We start from the raw sequence: 21,448 nt of genomic DNA, 5'->3' as shown, positions 1-21,448 counted from the left end.
CTGCGTCCCCCCCTTCCTCCTATCGCTCTGCTGTGTCGCCCCCCCTCCTATCGCTCTGCTCCCCGTCCCCCCCATCGCTCTGCGTGTCCCCCCTCCTATTGCTCTGCCCTGTGCCCCCCCTCCTATCGCTCTGCCCTGTGCCCCCCCTCCTATCGCTCTGCTCTGTGCCCCCCCTCCTATCGCTCTGCCCTGTGCCCCCCCTCCTATCGCTCTGCCCTGTGCCCCCCCTCCTATCGCTCTGCCCTGTGCCCCCCCTGTTAGTCTGCTCCGCACCCCCCCTTCCCCTCGTCGCTCTGCTCTGTGCAGCCCCCCCCCCCCCCGTTGCACTGCTCTGTGCCCCCCCCCCCCGTTGCTCTGCTCTGTGCCCCCCCCCCCCCCCCGTTGCTCTGCTCTGTGCCCCCCCTCCTATCGCTCTGCCCTGTGCCCCCCCTGTTAGTCTGCTCCGCACCCCCCCTTCCCCTCGTCGCTCTGCTCTGTGCCCCCCCCCCCCCGTTGCTCTGCTCTGTGCCCCCCCGCTTTCTTTGTTAGGGGAAGTTTCGGTTTTCGCTGTCGCCTTCTCGTCACTTCTTCTTTTCGCCCCCTTCCCCCGCAGCCGTGACCTGCGCCCCATAGTCACAGATGTGAGCCGCTCTGCAGCCGGTGCTCTGCATGAATCGGGGGCTCAGAGTGAATTTTATGGGGGCATCAGGGCATTATGGGAGGGGGCTGTGATCTCTGGGAGCAGATGCGGCCCCCTGCGATGGTCGTGTGGCCCCTGGAATGTGGATGATGGGGATTGTTCCTGGAATTCCCGGCGTGCATCTCCCTCATTAGTCGTTTTGGCTCATTGCGGCCATTCATCGCCATGGCAACCAAGAATGGTCCATTCACTCCCATTGTGTTTTGGGGTCCGCACTTAACCCCTGAAGCCCCGATGTAGGAGCCTCCACTTTGCCTTGGTGGCCGTGCAGTCCCATGTAAACTTTCATGTTTTGACACTTTCTGGTAAGCTTTGTGTGCACTGAATCTGCCCTGTCCTAGATCTGCGCGGCCTGCGCTGCCGGCGTGTGACCACAGCGGAGGGGTTGTTACAGTCGTATCCGGTGTAGACCATGCTCTGAGCGGAACAGCTGGAGCCCCGGACTGACACATTGTAGCAAAGCAGCAGAGATGTGTGCTATGGCACCTCCCAGAGCATCCGTGTCCCCAGCTCTTCTGTGCCGCACCGCCTGCCGCATCCGTGTCCCCACCTCTTCTGTGCCGCACCGCCTGCCGCATCCGTGTCCCCACCTCTTCTGTGCCGCACCGCCTGCCGCATCAGTGTCCCCATCTCTCCTGTGCCGCACCGCCTGCTGCACCCGTGTCCCCACCTCTTCTGTGCCGCCCCACCTGCCGCATCAGTGTCCCCATCTCTCCTGTGCCGCACCGCCTGCCGCATCAGTGTCCCCATCTCTCCTGTGCCGCACCGCCTGCTGCACCCGTGTCCCCACCTCTTCTGTGCCGCCCCACCTGCCGCATCAGTGTCCCCATCTCTCCTGTGCCGCACCGCCTGCCGCATCAGTGTCCCCATCTCCTCTGTGCCGCACCGGCTGCTGCATCCGTGTCCCCACCTCTTCTGTGCCGCATCTGTGTCCCCACCTCTTCTGTGCCGCATCTGTGTCCCCACCTCTTCTGTGCCGCATCTGTGTCCCCACCTCTTGTGCCACATCTGTGTCCCCACCTCTTCTGTGCCGCCACCTCCTCCTTTTTTTTTTTTTTTTTTTTTTGCCACACAATCAGCTGCATCCGTTTTTCCACCTCTTCTGTGCCGCACGACCAGCTGCATCCCTGTCCCCACCTCTTCTGTGCCGCACGACCAGCTGCATCCGTGTCCCCACCACTTCTGTGCCGCATCCGGGTCCTCACCTCTTCTGTGACGCACCACCAGCTGCATCCCTGTCCCCACCTCTTCTGTGCCGCATCCGGGTCCTCACCTCTTCTGTGACGCACCAACAGCTGCATCCCTGTCCCCACCTCTTCTGTGCCGCCACCTCCTCCTTTTTTTTTTTTTTTTTTTTTTGCCACACAATCAGCTGCATCCGTTTTTCCACCTCTTCTGTGCCGCACGACCAGCTGCATCCCTGTCCCCACCTCTTCTGTGCCGCACGACCAGCTGCATCCGTGTCCCCACCACTTCTGTGCCGCATCCGGGTCCTCACCTCTTCTGTGACGCACCACCAGCTGCATCCCTGTCCCCACCTCTTCTGTGCCGCATCCGGGTCCTCACCTCTTCTGTGACGCACCAACAGCTGCATCCCTGTCCCCACCTCTTCTGTGCCGCCACTTCCTCCTTTTTTTTTTTTTTTTGCCACACAATCAGCTGCATCCGTGTCCCCACCTCTTCTGTGCCGCACGACCAGCTGCATCCGTGTCCCCACCACTTCTGTGCCGCATCCGGGTCCTCACCTCTTCTGTGACGCACCACCAGCTGCATCCCTGTCCCCACCTCTTCTGTGCCGCATCCGGGTCCTCACCTCTTCTGTGACGCACCAACAGCTGCATCCCTGTCCCCACCTCTTCTGTGCCGCCACTTCCTCCTTTTTTTTTTTTTTTTGCCACACAATCAGCTGCATCCGTGTCCCCATCTCTTCTGTGCCGCACCGCCTGCCGCATCATTGCCCCCATCTCTTCTGTGCCGCACCGTCTGCCGCATCCGTGTCCCCATCTCTTCTGTGCCGCACCGCCTGCCGCATCCGTGTCCCCACCTCTTCTGTGCCGCACCGCCTGCCGCATCATTGCCCCCATCTCTTCTGTGCCGCACCGTCTGCCGCATCCGTGTCCCCATCTCTTCTGTGCCGCACCGCCTGCCGCATCCGTGTCCCCATCTCTTCTGTGCCGCACCGCCTGCCGCATCCGTGTCCCCATCTCTTCTGTGCCGCACCGCCTGCCGCATCCATGTCCCCATCTCTTCTGTAAAGTCCCACCTGCTGCATCTGTGTCCCCACCTCTTCTGTGCCACATCCGTGTCCCCACCTCTTCTGTGCCGCACGACCAGCTGCATCCCTGTCCCCACCTCTTCTGTGCCGCTACCTCCTCCTTTTTTTTTTGCCACACAATCAGCTGCATCCGTTTTTCCAGCTCTTCTGTGCCGCATGACCAGCTGCATCCATGTCCCCACCTCTTCTGTGCCGCATCCGTGTCCCCACCTCTTCTGTGCCGCATCCGTGTCCCCACCTCTTCTGTGACGCACCACCAGATGCATACGTGTTCCCACCTCTTCTGTGACGCATCCGTGTCCCCACCTCTTCTGTGCCGCATGACCAGCTGCATCCGTGTCCCCACCTCTTCTGTGACGTACCACCAGATGCATACGTGTTCCCACCTCTTCTGTGCCGCATCCGGGTCCCCACCTCTTCTGTGAGGCACCACCAGCTGCATACGTGTTCCCACCTCTTCTGTGCCTCACCGCCTGCCGCATCCGTGTCCCCACCTCTTCTGTGCCGCAGACACATGACTGCCTCTTATATAATTGTTCCTGGGTTGTCAGATTGGCTTCGCGCCCATTATTGCCCGGCAGTCACTGATAGCACAATGGTTGTAATTATGCTGCTGGCACCTGGAGTGTCCAATGTACAAACCTCAGGACTGCGGGTGCTCCCTGCACAGCCCGGCTGGGGTCACATGTCCGCACTGGATGTTGGCGGTCTCTGCACAGCCCGGCTGGGGTCACATGCCTGCACTGGATGTTGGCGGTCTCTGCACAGCCCGGCTGGGGTCACATGTCCCGCACTGGATGTTGGCGGTCTCTGCACAGCCCGGCTGCGGTCACATGTCCCGCACTGGATGTTGGTGGTCTCTGCACAGCCAGGCTGCGGTCACATGTCCCGCACTGGATGTTGGCTGTCTCTGCACAGCCCGGCTGGGGTCACATGTCCTGCATTGGATGTTGGCTGTCTCTGCACAGCCCGGCTGGGGTCACATGTCCTGCATTGGATGTTGGCTGTCTCTGCACAGCCCGGCTGGGGTCACATGTCCCGCACTGGATGTTGGCAGTCTCTGCACAGCCCGGCTGGGGTCACATGTCCCGCACTGGATGTTGGCTGTCTCTGCACAGCCAGGCTGGTGTCACATGTCCTGCATTGGATGTTAGCTGTCTCTGCACAGCCAGGCTGGGGTCACATGTTCCGCACTGGATGTTGGCGGTCTCTGCACAGCCCGGCTGGGGTCACATGTCCTGCACTGGCTGTTGGTCTCTGCACAGCTCGGCTGGGGTCACATGTCCCGCACTGGATGTTGGCAGTCTCTGCACAGCCCGGCTGGGGTCACATGTCCCGCACTGGATGTTGGCTGTCTCTGCACAGCTCGGCTGGGGTCACATGTCCCGCACTGGATGTTGGCAGTCTCTGTACAGCCCGGCTGGGGTCACATGTCCCGCACTGGATGTTGGCTGTCTCTGCACAGCCAGGCTGGGGTCACACGTCCCGCACTGGATGTTGGCTGTCTCTGCACAGCCAGGCTGTGGTCACATGTCCCGCACTGGATGTTGGCGGTCTCTGCACAGCCAGGCTGGGGTCACATGTTCCGCACTGGATGTTGGCTGTCTCTGCACAGCCAGGCTGGGGTCACATGTCCCGCACTGGATGTTGGCTGTCTCTGCACAGCCAGGCTGGGGTCACATGTTCCGCACTGGATGTTGGCGGTCTCTGCACAGCCCGGCTGGGGTCACATGTCCCGCACTGGATGTTGGCTGTCTCTGCACAGCCCGGCTGGGGTCACATGTCCCGCACTGGATGTTGGCGGTCTCTCTTTTGAGTCCGGTCACATGTCTCGCACTTGCACTCGGGGGCTGATAGCGGCGGTTGGCTGCGGATTCTCACACCCCTGTGTTTGCTTAAGTTTAATAAGTCATCGCTTCCTTTCACCTGGAGATAAACGTTCTGCTGACGACAGCGAAGGAATGCAACGTACGGAGATCAGGGTACAGCGGGCGCCCTCTGCCCCATCACACAGTGCCCCGCCGCCACCGCCAGCGGAGAGCAGCTGACCGGCAAGTGAGGGGTACTGTGCAGTGTTTATATACAGATACTGAGGATTACACCCAGTATACAGGACAGGAGAAGTGGTACTGTGCAGTGTATATATACAGAATAATACAGATACTGAGGATTACACCCAGTATACAGGACAGGAGAAGTGGTACTGTGCAGTGTATATATACAGAATAATACAGATACTGAGGATTACACCCAGTATACAGGACAGGAGAAGTGGTACTGTGCAGTGTATATATACAGAATAATACAGATACTGAGGATTACACCCAGTATACAGGACAGGAGAAGTGGTACTGTGCAGTGTATATATACAGAATAATACAGATACTGAGGATTACACCCAGTATACAGGACAGGAGAAGTGGTACTGTGCAGTGTATATATACAGAATAATACAGATACTGAGGATTACACCCAGTATACAGGACAGGAAAAGTGGTACTGTGCAGTGTATATATACAGAATAATACAGATACTGAGGATTACACCCAGTATACAGGACAGGAAAAGTGGTACTGTGCAGTGTATATATATACACAGGACAGGAGGAGTGGTACTGTGCAGTGTATATATACAGAATAATACACATACTGAGGATTACACCCAGTATACAGGACAGGAGAAGTGATACTGTGCAGTGTATATATACAGAATAATACAGATACTGAGGATTACACCTAGTATACAGGACAGGAGAAGTGGTACTGTGCAGTGTATATATACAGAATAATACACATACTGAGGAGTACACCCAGTATACAGGACAGAAGTGGTACTGTGCAGTGTGTATATATACAGAATAATATAGATACTGAGGAGTACACACAGTATACAGGACAGGAGAAGTGGTACTGTGCAGTGTATATATACAGGATAATACAGATACTGAGGAGTACACCCAGCATACAGGACAGAAGTGGTACTGTGCAGTGTATATATACAGGATAATACAGATACTGAGGAGTACACCCAGTATACAGGACAGGATAAGTGGTACTGTGCAGTGTCTATATACAGATACTGAGGATTACACCCAGTATACAGCACAGGAGAAGTGGTACTGTGCAGTGTATATATACAGATACTGAGGATTACACCCAGTATACAGGACAGGAGAAGTGGTACTGTGCAGTGTATATATACAGATACTGAGGATTACACCCAGTATACAGGACAGGAGAAGTGGTACTGTGCAGTGTATATATACAGATACTGAGGATTACACCCAGTATACAGGACAGGAGAAGTGGTACTGTGCAGTGTCTATATACAGATACTGAGGATTACACCCAGTATACAGGACAGGAGAAGTGGTACTGTGCAGTGTCTATATACAGATACTGAGGATTACACCCAGTATACAGCTCAGGAGAAGTGGTACTGTGCAGTGTATATATACAGAATAATACAGATACTGAGGATTACACCCAGTATACAGGACAGGAGAAGTGGTACTGTGCAGTGTCTATATACAGAATAATACAGATACTGAGGATTACACCCAGTATACAGGACAGGAGAAGTGGTACTGTGCAGTGTCTATATACAGAATAATACAGATACTGAGGATTACACCCAGTATACAGGAGGAGTGGTACTGTGCAGTGTATATATACAGAATAATACAGGTACTGAGGATTACACCCAGTATACAGGACAGGAGAAGTGGTACTGTGCAGTGTATATATACAGAATAATACAGATACTGAGGATTACACCCAGTATACAGGACAGGAGAAGTGGTACTGTGCAGTGTCTATATACAGATACTGAGGATTACACCCAGTATACAGGACAGGAGAAGTGGTACTGTGCAGTGTCTATATACAGATACTGAGGATTACACCCAGTATACAGCACAGGAGAAGTGGTACTGTGCAGTGTATATATACAGAATAATACAGGTACTGAGGATTACACCCAGTATACAGGACAGGAGAAGTGGTACTGTGCAGTGTATATATACAGAATAATACAGGTACTGAGGATTACACCCAGTATACAGGACAGGAGAAGTGGTACTGTGCAGTGTGTATATATACAGAATAATACAGATACTGAGGATTACACCCAGTATACAGGACAGGAGAAGTGGTACTGTGCAGTGTGTATATATACAGAATAATACAGATACTGAGGATTACACCCAGTATACAGGACAGGAGAAGTGGTACTGTGCAGTGTGTATATATATATATATATATATATATATATATATATATATATATATATATATATATATATATATATATATATACAGAATAATACAGATACTGAGGATTACACCCAGTATACAGGACAGGAGAAGTGGTACTGTGCAGTGTATATATACAGAATAATACAGATACTGAGGATTACACCCAGTATACAGGACAGGAGAAGTGGTACTGTGCAGTGTATATATACAGAATAATACAGGTACTGAATTACACCCAGTATACAGGACAGGAGACGTGGTACTGTGCAGTGTATATATACAGAATAATACAGATACTGAGGATTACACCCAGTATACAGTACAGGAGAAGTGGTACTGTGCAGTGTCTATATACAGATACTGAGGATTACACCCAGTATACAGCACAGGAGAAGTGGTACTGTGCAGTGTATATATACAGAATAATACAGGTACTGAGGATTACACCCAGTATACAGGACAGGAGAAGTGGTACTGTGCAGTGTATATATACAGAATAATACAGATACTGAGGATTACACCCAGTATACAGGACAGGAGAAGTGGTACTGTGCAGTGTATATATACAGAATAATACACATACTGAGGATTACACCCAGTATACAGGACAGGAGAAGTGGTACTGTGCAGTGTATATATACAGAATAATACAGATACTGAGGATTACACCCAGTATACAGGACAGGAAAAGTGGTACTGTGCAGTGTATATATATACACAGGACAGGAGGAGTGGTACTGTGCAGTGTATATATACAGAATAATACACATACTGAGGATTACACCCAGTATACAGGACAGGAGAAGTGATACTGTGCAGTGTATATATACAGAATAATACAGATACTGAGGATTACACCTAGTATACAGGACAGGAGAAGTGGTACTGTGCAGTGTATATATACAGAATAATACACATACTGAGGAGTACACCCAGTATACAGGACAGAAGTGGTACTGTGCAGTGTGTATATATACAGAATAATATAGATACTGAGGAGTACACACAGTATACAGGACAGGAGAAGTGGTACTGTGCAGTGTATATATACAGAATAATACAGATACTGAGGAGTACACCCAGTATACAGGACAGGATAAGTGGTACTGTGCAGTGTCTATATACAGATACTGAGGATTACACCCAGTATACAGCACAGGAGAAGTGGTACTGTGCAGTGTATATATACAGATACTGAGGATTACACCCAGTATACAGGACAGGAGAAGTGGTACTGTGCAGTGTATATATACAGATACTGAGGATTACACCCAGTATACAGGACAGGAGAAGTGGTACTGTGCAGTGTATATATACAGATACTGAGGATTACACCCAGTATACAGGACAGGAGAAGTGGTACTGTGCAGTGTCTATATACAGATACTGAGGATTACACCCAGTATACAGGACAGGAGAAGTGGTACTGTGCAGTGTCTATATACAGATACTGAGGATTACACCCAGTATACAGCTCAGGAGAAGTGGTACTGTGCAGTGTATATATACAGAATAATACAGATACTGAGGATTACACCCAGTATACAGGACAGGAGAAGTGGTACTGTGCAGTGTCTATATACAGAATAATACAGATACTGAGGATTACACCCAGTATACAGGACAGGAGAAGTGGTACTGTGCAGTGTCTATATACAGAATAATACAGATACTGAGGATTACACCCAGTATACAGGAGGAGTGGTACTGTGCAGTGTATATATACAGAATAATACAGGTACTGAGGATTACACCCAGTATACAGGACAGGAGAAGTGGTACTGTGCAGTGTATATATACAGAATAATACAGATACTGAGGATTACACCCAGTATACAGGACAGGAGAAGTGGTACTGTGCAGTGTCTATATACAGATACTGAGGATTACACCCAGTATACAGGACAGGAGAAGTGGTACTGTGCAGTGTCTATATACAGATACTGAGGATTACACCCAGTATACAGCACAGGAGAAGTGGTACTGTGCAGTGTATATATACAGAATAATACAGGTACTGAGGATTACACCCAGTATACAGGACAGGAGAAGTGGTACTGTGCAGTGTATATATACAGAATAATACAGGTACTGAGGATTACACCCAGTATACAGGACAGGAGAAGTGGTACTGTGCAGTGTGTATATATACAGAATAATACAGATACTGAGGATTACACCCAGTATACAGGACAGGAGAAGTGGTACTGTGCAGTGTGTATATATACAGAATAATACAGATACTGAGGATTACACCCAGTATACAGGACAGGAGAAGTGGTACTGTGCAGTGTCTATATACAGATACTGAGGATTACACCCAGTATACAGCACAGGAGAAGTGGTACTGTGCAGTGTATATATACAGAATAATACAGGTACTGAGGATTACACCCAGTATACAGGACAGGAGAAGTGGTACTGTGCAGTGTATATATACAGAATAACACAGGTACTGAGGATTACACCCAGTATACAGGACAGGAGAAGTGGTACTGTGCAGTGTATATATACAGAATAATACAGGTACTGAGGATTACACCCAGTATACAGGACAGGAGAAGTGGTACTGTGCAGTGTATATATACAGAATAATACAGATACTAAGGATTACACCCAGTATACAGGACAGGAGAAGTGGTACTGTGCAGTGTATATATACAGAATAATACAGGTACTGAGGATTACACCCAGTATACAGGACAGGAGAAGTGGTACTGTGCAGTGTGTATATATACAGAATAATACAGATACTGAGGATTACACCCAGTATACAGGACAGGAGAAGTGGTACTGTGCAGTGTGTATATATACAGAATAATACAGATACTGAGGATTACACCCAGTATACAGGACAGGAGAAGTGGTACTGTGCAGTGTGTATATATATATATATATATATATATATATATATATATATATATATATACAGAATAATACAGATACTGAGGATTACACCCAGTATACAGGACAGGAGAAGTGGTACTGTGCAGTGTATATATACAGAATAATACAGATACTGAGGATTACACCCAGTATACAGGACAGGAGAAGTGGTACTGTGCAGTGTATATATACAGAATAATACAGGTACTGAGGATTACACCCAGTATACAGGACAGGAGACGTGGTACTGTGCAGTGTATATATACAGAATAATACAGATACTGAGGATTACACCCAGTATACAGTACAGGAGAAGTGGTACTGTGCAGTGTCTATATACAGATACTGAGGATTACACCCAGTATACAGCACAGGAGAAGTGGTACTGTGCAGTGTATATATACAGAATAATACAGGTACTGAGGATTACACCCAGTATACAGGACAGGAGAAGTGGTACTGTGCAGTGTATATATACAGAATAATACAGATACTGAGGATTACACCCAGTATACAGGACAGGAGAAGTGGTACTGTGCAGTGTATATATACAGAATAATACACATACTGAGGATTACACCCAGTATACAGGACAGGAGAAGTGGTACTGTGCAGTGTATATATACAGAATAATACAGATACTGAGGATTACACCCAGTATACAGGACAGGAAAAGTGGTACTGTGCAGTGTATATATATACACAGGACAGGAGGAGTGGTACTGTGCAGTGTATATATACAGAATAATACACATACTGAGGATTACACCCAGTATACAGGACAGGAGAAGTGATACTGTGCAGTGTATATATACAGAATAATACAGATACTGAGGATTACACCTAGTATACAGGACAGGAGAAGTGGTACTGTGCAGTGTATATATACAGAATAATACACATACTGAGGAGTACACCCAGTATACAGGACAGAAGTGGTACTGTGCAGTGTGTATATATACAGAATAATATAGATACTGAGGAGTACACACAGTATACAGGACAGGAGAAGTGGTACTGTGCAGTGTATATATACAGGATAATACAGATACTGAGGAGTACACCCAGCATACAGGACAGAAGTGGTACTGTGCAGTGTATATATACAGGATAATACAGATACTGAGGAGTACACCCAGTATACAGGACAGGATAAGTGGTACTGTGCAGTGTCTATATACAGATACTGAGGATTACACCCAGTATACAGCACAGGAGAAGTGGTACTGTGCAGTGTATATATACAGATACTGAGGATTACACCCAGTATACAGGACAGGAGAAGTGGTACTGTGCAGTGTATATATACAGATACTGAGGATTACACCCAGTATACAGGACAGGAGAAGTGGTACTGTGCAGTGTATATATACAGATACTGAGGATTACACCCAGTATACAGGACAGGAGAAGTGGTACTGTGCAGTGTCTATATACAGATACTGAGGATTACACCCAGTATACAGGACAGGAGAAGTGGTACTGTGCAGTGTCTATATACAGATACTGAGGATTACACCCAGTATACAGCTCAGGAGAAGTGGTACTGTGCAGTGTATATATACAGAATAATACAGATACTGAGGATTACACCCAGTATACAGGACAGGAGAAGTGGTACTGTGCAGTGTCTATATACAGAATAATACAGATACTGAGGATTACACCCAGTATACAGGACAGGAGAAGTGGTACTGTGCAGTGTCTATATACAGAATAATACAGATACTGAGGATTACACCCAGTATACAGGAGGAGTGGTACTGTGCAGTGTATATATACAGAATAATACAGGTACTGAGGATTACACCCAGTATACAGGACAGGAGAAGTGGTACTGTGCAGTGTATATATACAGAATAATACAGATACTGAGGATTACACCCAGTATACAGGACAGGAGAAGTGGTACTGTGCAGTGTCTATATACAGATACTGAGGATTACACCCAGTATACAGGACAGGAGAAGTGGTACTGTGCAGTGTCTATATACAGATACTGAGGATTACACCCAGTATACAGCACAGGAGAAGTGGTACTGTGCAGTGTATATATACAGAATAATACAGGTACTGAGGATTACACCCAGTATACAGGACAGGAGAAGTGGTACTGTGCAGTGTATATATACAGAATAATACAGGTACTGAGGATTACACCCAGTATACAGGACAGGAGAAGTGGTACTGTGCAGTGTGTATATATACAGAATAATACAGATACTGAGGATTACACCCAGTATACAGGACAGGAGAAGTGGTACTGTGCAGTGTGTATATATACAGAATAATACAGATACTGAGGATTACACCCAGTATACAGGACAGGAGAAGTGGTACTGTGCAGTGTGTGTATATATATATATATATATATATATATATATATATATATATATATATATATATATATATATATATATATATATATATATATATATATATACAGAATAATACAGGTACTGAGGATTACACCCAGTATACAGGACAGGAGACGTGGTACTGTGCAGTGTATATATACAGAATAATACAGATACTGAGGATTACACCCAGTATACAGTACAGGAGAAGTGGTACTGTGCAGTGTCTATATACAGATACTGAGGATTACACCCAGTATACAGCACAGGAGAAGTGGTACTGTGCAGTGTATATATACAGAATAATACAGGTACTGAGGATTACACCCAGTATACAGGACAGGAGAAGTGGTACTGTGCAGTGTATATATACAGAATAATACAGGTACTGAGGATTACACCCAGTATACAGGACAGGAGAAGTGGTACTGTGCAGTGTATATATACAGAATAATACAGATACTGAGGATTACACCCAGTATACAGGACAGGAGAAGTGGTACTGTGCAGTGTCTATATACAGATACTGAGGATTACACCCAGTATACAGCACAGGAGAAGTGGTACTGTGCAGTGTATATATACAGAATAATACAGGTACTGAGGATTACACCCAGTATACAGGACAGGAGAAGTGGTACTGTGCAGTGTATATATACAGAATAACACAGGTACTGAGGATTACACCCAGTATACAGGACAGGAGAAGTGGTACTGTGCAGTGTATATATACAGAATAATACAGGTACTGAGGATTACACCCAGTATACAGGACAGGAGAAGTGGTACTGTGCAGTGTATATATACAGAATAATACAGATACTAAGGATTACACCCAGTATACAGGACAGGAGAAGTGGTACTGTGCAGTGTATATATACAGAATAATACAGGTACTGAGGATTACACCCAGTATACAGGACAGGAGAAGTGGTACTGTGCAGTGTATATATACAGAATAATACAGATACTGAGGATTACACCCAGTATACAGGACAGGAGAAGTGGTACTGTGCAGTGTATATATACCGAATAATACAGATACTGAGGATTACACCCAGTATACAGGACAGGAGGAGTGGCACTGTGCAGTGTCTATATACAGATACTGAGGATTACACCCAGTATACAGGACAGGAGAAGTGGCACTGTGCAGTGTATATATACAGAATAATACAGATACTGAGGATTACACCCAGTATACAGGACAGGAGAAGTGGTACTGTGCAGTGTATATACAGAATAATACAGACACTGAGGATTACACCCAGTATACAGGACAGGAGAAGTGGTACTGTGCAGTGTATATATACAGGATAATACAGACACTGAGGATTACACCCAGTATACAGGACAGGAGAAGTGGTACTGTGCAGTGTGTATATATACAGAATAATACAGATACTGAGGATTACACCCAGTATACAGGACAGGAGGAGTGGTACTGTGCAGTGTATATATACAGAATAATACAGATACTGAGGATTACACCCAGTATACAGGACAGGAGGAGTGGTACTGTGCAGTGTATATATACAGAATGACCTGAGCAAACTGAGGTGCAGTACCACATACACACCATGATGATGGGGGAGCGTTGTGTATGTGGTCCTGTACCTCAGTCTGTTCAGGTCAGTGGAGCTGAGAGGCAGCAACACATACACAGCGCCCCCCCATCATCATGGTGTGTATGTGTTGCTGCCTCTCAGCTCCACTGACCTGAACAGACTGAGGTGCAGGACCACATACACATCATGAGGATGGGGGAGCGTTGTGTATGTGGTACTGCACCTCAATCTGTTCAGGTCAGTGGAGCTGAGCGGCACACAGGGTCCTATACACAGCAGTGGCCCCAAGATAGCCTTCTAAATACAGCAGGGGCCTCTACACAGCTTCCTATACACAGTAGGGACCGCTACACAGGCTCCTATACACATCACTGGCCGCTACATCGCCTCCTATATACAGCAGGGCCCCCACAGATCTCATATAAACCTTAGAAGAAAAAAAAAATCATACTCCCCTAATCCTTATTCCCAGCACTGCAGGCTCCGTCTCCTCTTCTATGGCGGCCTGCAGAGGCAGCGTGATGCAATGACGTTACCCCTCGTGGGCACACCGACATGTAGTGGTCTGCAGCTTTGGTGAGAAGCAGCGGTAGAGCGCGGGGCCAGCGGTAGAGCGCGGGGCCAGCGGTAGAGTGTGGTGCTCCGTGCTCTGTCACAGGATTGAACTGTATCGGAGGCAACACGACACCAACACAGGTCAGTGCGGTGGCTGCAGAAGGTGCAGAGCTTTGAGCAAGAAATTTGGGGCCGGAGCCCCAGATCTTTGATGCCTGAAGCAGCGCCCCTGCCGGCGGGTCCTCTCTATGTCTAGTTCAAAGGCCCACCGGGGCATTGACCAGTGTCTCAGCATGCCAGACCAACACTGGATAGACGATAGAGAGATAGATTGCATGGATGGATGTATAGACAGACAGATGGATACTGCAAAGTATACAGGACACACATATCATACATAACACATGTAGCTATCATACATTACAGACATGACGCACAGCACATTACACTCACATACCTAGAAGACTTTGATTCCCGGCCTCCAGGAGTTCAGAGGGTCTGTAGTAGCAGTTTCTCCGGCCGCAGCAGTGCAGGCGCCCCTTCCCCCTCTACCTTCTCCGGCTGCAGCCGTGCAGGCGACCCTCCCAAATCTATCTTCTCCGGCTGCAGCAGTGCATGCGTCCCTCCCCCCTCTCTCTGGTGAAGACGGGAGAAGACAAGACGCAGAGCACAGAGGAGGGGAGAGGGCCCCCTACTGGAGCCTGTGCAGAGCGGAACAGCAATTTAAAGTGAATTTGTGTCCCCTGCGGCGCCCCTTCTGCATTCTGGCGGCCAACACCCTGTGTGACTGCACAAGTCGCACATAGCTAAAGCTGGCCATGATGATGTCATGTCTTTGGAAGCTTCTGATAGGTTTATTGGCAACATCTGAGTTAATTGGAGACACACCTGTGGATGAATTGTAATGCACACCTGAAACACTAGTTTTCCAGCATCTCATCTTTGCAGAAATCAGTCAGATTTTAGTCCTGCGTCCTCCTCAATTCCTTTCTTGTACTCGTCGGATTCTTTTTTTTTTTGCTGTGATGTTGTCTGGGGGTCGCATACTAGTGCGGTATATTTCTATTTCATGTTTACATTCCGCCTTGTACTGTTGTATATAGTTGGTAGGCCATTCACCAAGGAAAGCCACCCCCCCCGCCCCCCCAAAGTATCGCACTCACAAGACCCAAAACAATAAGGGTTGGCAAGTACTGGTCTCGCACACAGATCGGGAGGTCCGGCTGGCGTCACTCCCGTCACAGGCGTGTTGCGTGCTGTGAAGCCCCTTGGCTACTAAGGAAAGCAGAAAAAGCAGCTGGAACGCCAAGTGTTGCGGCTGTCTCCCCCACAACGCACTAATATAATGGGCTCTGGAGTGGGGAGACCCCAGCCGGACCACCCGATCTGTGTGAGAGCCCGGCAGTTGCCAATTCTTGTTGCTTTGAGCCTTGTGGGGTCTTATTCTTTTGGGGGGTCGGAGTTCCTTGGCGAAGGCTCAGTCTATTACTAATTGCTTTGACCTTTTTCCAGGCTTATTTTTGGAGTAGGGCTTATATTTCAAGCATACTCAAAAAAATGCCGAAAAATCACGCTAGGTCTTATTTTCAGGGGGTGTATATAGTATATACTGTACGCTGTATAATCTGTGACTTCCTGGTTTATTTCAGGGTGTGAAGAAACCTTTTACAGAAGTAATTAAAGCGAACATTGGGGACGCTCATGCGATGGGTCAGAAGCCGATCACTTTCCTGCGGCAGGTAAGGGTTCAGTACCTGCCTCCTCCTCCAGGGCCTGTAAGCGGGCGCCTCCTCGGCCGGTGTCTGACCCCCGCGGCGCCTCCTCGGCCGGTCTCTGACCCCCGCGGCGCCTCCTCGGCCGGTCTCTGACCCCCGCGGCGCCTCCTCGGCCGGTCTCTGACCCCCGCGGCGCCTCCTCGGCCGGTCTCTGACCCCCGCAATGTTTCCTCTCTCAGGTCAGTGCCATCTGTTTGTATCCGGAGCTCCTGAATGACAATAAGTTCCCGGACGATGTGAAGCAGAAGGCGGGGCGGATCCTGAAGGCTTGTGGTGGTAACAGCATCGGTGGGTACCTATCGCTCCTGACTAACTATTGGGGGCTCTGACTGGGCAGAAATTGTGTTCGGGGGTCTGTGTCCCTGTGACATAAAGTGCAGAGACTCCTATAAAGGCTCTGATGATCAAGCTCTGGTTATTATTACATATGAGCCCCTTGGGTGAGGTTCTCGTGGTTTAGGTGGTGGCGGGGTCTTCACGGCTCTTTTGTGCGTCCTTATAGGGTCCTACAGCGCCAGCCAAGGAATAGAGGTCATCCGGCAGGATGTGGCCAAGTACATAGAGCGGAGGGACGGCGGGATCCCCTCCAACCCCGACAACATTTACCTCTCCACTGGTGCCAGCGACTCCATTGTGGTAAGTGCCGGAGGCGGCACAGCACTGCCCTGACATCTCCCCAACTCCGCTGCCTGTGCCGCTCCCACCTCGCTTCCTGTAATTAACCCGTAAAGCTTGTCATAAGGAAGTGGATCCATGATGTCCCCAGCGCCTCTGCCCCTGTGGGTAAGGACGAGGCGCTCTTTATTAGGAGGATCCAAATGTGTGGAAACTGAGCTCCTCAGAGATCTCCGGCAAGAAGATCTCCTGCAACAAGTGAACCTTGTCCAGTAGCTAAAAGTGCCAAAAACGTGGCCATAGTGCATCCCTTGCTTGCCTGCACGCCCTGTGACCGTGGGGCGCCACCTATGTCCCGGCCCCTCGCCCCCTTCCCTGGCGGTGTCCCGGCCCCTCGCCCCCTTCCCTGGCGGTGTCCCGGCCCCTCGCCCCCTTCCCTGGCGGTGTCCCGGCCCCTCGCCCCCTTCCCTGGCGTTGTCTTGGCACCTCGCCCCCTTCCCTGGCGTTGTCCCGGCACCTCGCCTCCTTCCCTGGCGTTGTCCCGGCACCTCACCCCCTCCCGCTGACTCGGCTCCACGTTTTCGGCCATCAGTGCCTTTGTTCTTCCTTCTCACTGTCCTCGTTTTTTTGCTCTTATGTAGGTCACAGCCCCATCGCCTTCTGTTCGGCTGCTCTGGGGTCTTCAGCTTGGTCACATGTGCGGGGGCGTTAATGATGGCAGGTTAACCCCTGCAGTGCAGCTGTGTCACCTGTGTCTCTTCTTGCAGACCATGCTGAAGCTGCTGGTGTCGGGTCAGGGCAGCTCTCGGACCGGCGTCCTCATCCCCATCCCCCAGTACCCCCTGTACTCGGCTGCGCTGGCGGAGCTGAGCGCTGTACAGGTGAACTACTACCTGGATGAGGAGAACTGCTGGGCGCTGGACATCACCGAGCTGCGGAGGGCGCTACACGAGGCCCAGAAACACTGCGACCCCAAGGTCCTGTGCATCATCAACCCAGGCAACCCCACAGGTACGATCCTCGGTGCTGGGGGGGGCGTCAGGGGTCTCCGCTTTGTGTCTTCTGATAGTCGGGCAAATTGTGGGTCTCCACTAAGCATCTCCTGAGACTGGGGGAGGGTGAGGGTCTCCTCTCTGTGTCTCCTGAGACTGGATTTCGCTGTGTCTCCAGATAGGCAGTTAGGGGTCTTTACTCTGTGTCTCTGGATATTGGGGAGGTTGAGGGGCTCCGCTTAGCGTCTCCTGGTAATCAGGGAGGCTGGGGTCTCAGTGTTTCCAGGTGATGGAGGAGGCTGGGGGTCTCTGTTTCCTGGTGATAAGGGAGTCTGAGGCATCTTCTACTGATGGAGGAGGCCAGGGATCTCCGCTCAGTGTCTCTCGATAGTGGGGGAAGCTGTGGGTCTCGGTGTGTCACAGTAATGGGTGCGGCTGGAGGTCTTGGCTCAGCAAATCTTGATAAGGGAGAGGCCAGGGGTCTCAGCTCAGTGTCTCTTGATAGTGGGGGAGGCTGAGTGTATTTTGGTGTCTCACGGTAATGGGTGCTACTGGGGCTCTTGGCTCAGCATCTCTCCATAGAAGGGACCCCTGGGATCTCTGTCTTTCCTGGTGATGGGAGAGGGCAGGGGTCACTATGTCTCCCAGTCATGGAGGAGGCCAGTGGTCTCCACTCAACATCTCTTGATAGTGGGGTAGGCCAGGGGGTCTCTCTCGATAGTGGGTGAGGCCGGGAGTCTGTGTCTTCCAGTGATGGGGGAGGCCGGGAGTCTCTGTGTCTTCCAGTGATGGGGGAGGCCGGGGATCTTGGTGTCGCCCAGTGATGTTGATACTTTTTCCTTAGGTCAGGTGCAGAGCAGGAAATGCATCGAGGACGTGATTCGCTTTGCGGCTGAAGAGAATTTGTTTCTTATGGCTGATGAAGTGAGTAGTCCTGTTTCCCCCTTATTGCCCCGTCCACCTCCTTGCCCGGTATCGCTCCCTCTCGGGCCTCTTATCGGGGTCCTGTTTCCCCCTTATTGCCCCGTCCACCTCCTCGCCCGGTATCGCTTCCTCTCGGGCCTCTTATCGGAGTCCTGTTGCCCCCTTGTTGCCCTGTCCACCTCCTCGCCCGGTATCGCTCCCTCTCAGGCCTCTTATCGGGGTCCTGTTGCCCCCTTATTGCCTCGTCCACCTCCTCGTCTGGTTTCGCACCCTCTCATGCCTCTTATCCGGTTCTTGTTGCTGCTCTCCTCCCGCAGGTTTATCAGGATAACGTTTACGCCAAGGGCTGCGCCTTCCACTCCTTCAAGAAGGTTCTGTTTGAGATGGGCCCCAAGTACTCGGACGTGGTTGAGTTGGCGTCATTTCACTCCACCTCCAAGGGCTTCATGGGCGAGTGAGTGCGATGTGTCCACGTCTTCTCTGGGGGTCAAGCATGTGGTGTTCTGCACTGACTATATTTACACCCTCAGGTGCGGTTTCCGGGGCGGGTATATGGAGGTGATCAATATGGACTGCGCTGTGAAACAGCAGCTGACTAAGCTGGTGTCTGTGCGTCTGTGCCCCCCTGTGCCTGGGCAGGCGCTTCTGGATGTGGTTGTGAACCCCCCTCAGGCTGGAGAACCGTCCTACAAGCAGTTCTTGGCAGTAAGCCCATACACAGCGGTATAATATGTGGCAGTGGCCGGAGTATGGCAATCGTTCCTCATGCACTTCACTTCCAGGAGAAAGAAGCCGTGCTGGGTAACCTGGCGGAGAAGGCGCGGCTCACCGAGGAGATCCTGAATGGAGCCCCTGGGATCCAGTGTAATCCAGTGCAGGGAGCCATGTACTCCTTCCCAAGGATCCAGATCCCGGAGCGAGCAGTCAGACTGGCCCAGGTAACACCCATTAGCAGGAGCTGCACGGCTGCACCTGCTGCCACCCGTCCCTGCAACGTTCTGTGGGCTGGTGGGGAGTGGATGTGATGGGTTGAGACCTGCCGCTTCGGCTCCGTCTGCCTTCCAATTTGTTGGATGTTTCACCTTCTGGTGGCTGCCTTTGCCTGACTACGTCCATATCCTTCCTTCCCAGGATGAAGGTCAGGCCCCGGACATGTTCTTCTGTATGAAGCTACTCGAGGAGACTGGCATTTGTGTTGTACCAGGGAGTGGCTTTGGCCAGCGAGAAGGAACTCACCACTTCAGGTAGGTGCCAAACCTTCGCGCCGCAGATTGTGCATCCTCGGTTTGTGTATCATTCTTACCATTATTTATCCAGGATGACTATTCTCCCACCAACCGAGAAGCTGAGGAGTCTCCTGGAGCGGCTGAAGGATTTCCACCAGAAGTTTATGCAGGAATATTCGTGAACAATGGACACGACAGTGTTGCTAGAGACACGCAGTAGTTCCTGTTCTTGCACCTTATAATTATGAGTGCCAATCCCATTCGGTGATTTTCTTGCTGAAGAGACCTCTCGACCACCTTTATAGTTACATGTGCCCCTCCCATCTCGGTGGTCTTCTGGCTGACGAGGCCTCCCGAGCACCTTATAGTTACATGTGCCCTTCCATTCCTGGTGGTTTTCTGGCTGACAAGACCTTATGACCACCTTATAGTTACACGTGTCCTCCCATCCCGTTGGTCTTCTGGCTGACGAGACCTTACGATCACCTTATAGTTACATGTGTCCTCCCATCCCGTTGGTCTTCTGGCTGACGAGACCTTACGACCACTTTATGCTGATTCCGGCTTCTATTTTAGTCCTGAGAAGTTTTTTAGATTTTTATAGCCACTTTAGTGCAGGTAGTTGTCATGACTGTACCCTACATACAAAGCCCGCACCCCACGGTATACTATCATCCCGCCATTCACCTTGAGACACACGGTTAATCTGTACTTATACAATGCTTCATGAGAGGAGAAAGTAATGACCTAGGTGGTCTCTAGGCCAGAGCCCCTCACTCTCTGCTTTCTCCCGCCAGCTCCCCGGGGCCGTGATTGAATAAGAGCCCCTCCCCTGCTCCTTATGTGGAAAACGCTGGATGACAAGCTGCTATGCAAAATGTATGATCTTAATGGTCCTCCTCCTCCTCCAGGCCGTGGAGGCGCTATATTAGAGGGAGGAGGCCTTTATTCAGAGTTGGGGGGGTGCACAGTGCTAGCTCCGCTACTGGGTGTCGCCCCCTGTTGTGACCTCTCTGCATTTTCTATACTGATTACGGCCGGTGATGACGTAATAAAGATTTGCTGCTCACATGACAAGGGCTAAAATATGCGAATGCAAAACCAATAAAGATGGAAAATGTCTGACACCTCCACTGTTCGATGATTACCCAATGTCCCTGACTGCCTGCATCATCAGAGTGGTGTGCCCGTTATCAGGGGTGTGCGCCATATTACACAGACACTCACATATGTATTCACCCTTTTTGCTATAAAGCCCGAAAAATTTCTGGTGCAAGCAATTACCTTCGTTACTCACATGCTTATTGAAAGGACATCAACCTGTATGCAATCTAAGTGTCC

General features: G+C 50.0%; 1 protein-coding gene across 5 annotated transcripts in view; it reads left to right on the top strand.

The window, feature by feature from the left end:
* LOC142316950 (alanine aminotransferase 2) overlaps positions 1 to 21,234 on the top strand; it is a 64,502-nt gene extending 43,268 nt beyond the window's left edge. For all 5 annotated transcript variants that reach the window (XM_075352769.1, XM_075352771.1, XM_075352768.1 and 2 more), the window contains 10 exons: positions 16,225 to 16,314; positions 16,530 to 16,638; positions 16,853 to 16,986; positions 17,733 to 17,976; positions 18,802 to 18,881; positions 19,199 to 19,335; positions 19,412 to 19,586; positions 19,664 to 19,819; positions 20,013 to 20,125; positions 20,199 to 21,234. In XM_075352769.1, coding sequence (XP_075208884.1) covers positions 16,225 to 16,314; positions 16,530 to 16,638; positions 16,853 to 16,986; positions 17,733 to 17,976; positions 18,802 to 18,881; positions 19,199 to 19,335; positions 19,412 to 19,586; positions 19,664 to 19,819; positions 20,013 to 20,125; positions 20,199 to 20,289 — 1,329 coding nt within the window. In that variant the 3' untranslated portion in view covers positions 20,290 to 21,234. The remainder of the gene's footprint in view (positions 1 to 16,224; positions 16,315 to 16,529; positions 16,639 to 16,852; positions 16,987 to 17,732; positions 17,977 to 18,801; positions 18,882 to 19,198; positions 19,336 to 19,411; positions 19,587 to 19,663; positions 19,820 to 20,012; positions 20,126 to 20,198) is intronic.
* The last annotated feature ends 214 nt before the right edge of the window (positions 21,235 to 21,448 follow it).

Source organism: Anomaloglossus baeobatrachus, chromosome 6 (assembly GCF_048569485.1).
Source record: "Anomaloglossus baeobatrachus isolate aAnoBae1 chromosome 6, aAnoBae1.hap1, whole genome shotgun sequence".
Classification (NCBI taxonomy): Eukaryota; Metazoa; Chordata; class Amphibia; order Anura; family Aromobatidae; genus Anomaloglossus; species Anomaloglossus baeobatrachus.
The sequence above is the reverse complement of the archived record's forward strand: the minus strand, read 5'-3'. Positions and strand labels throughout refer to the sequence as shown.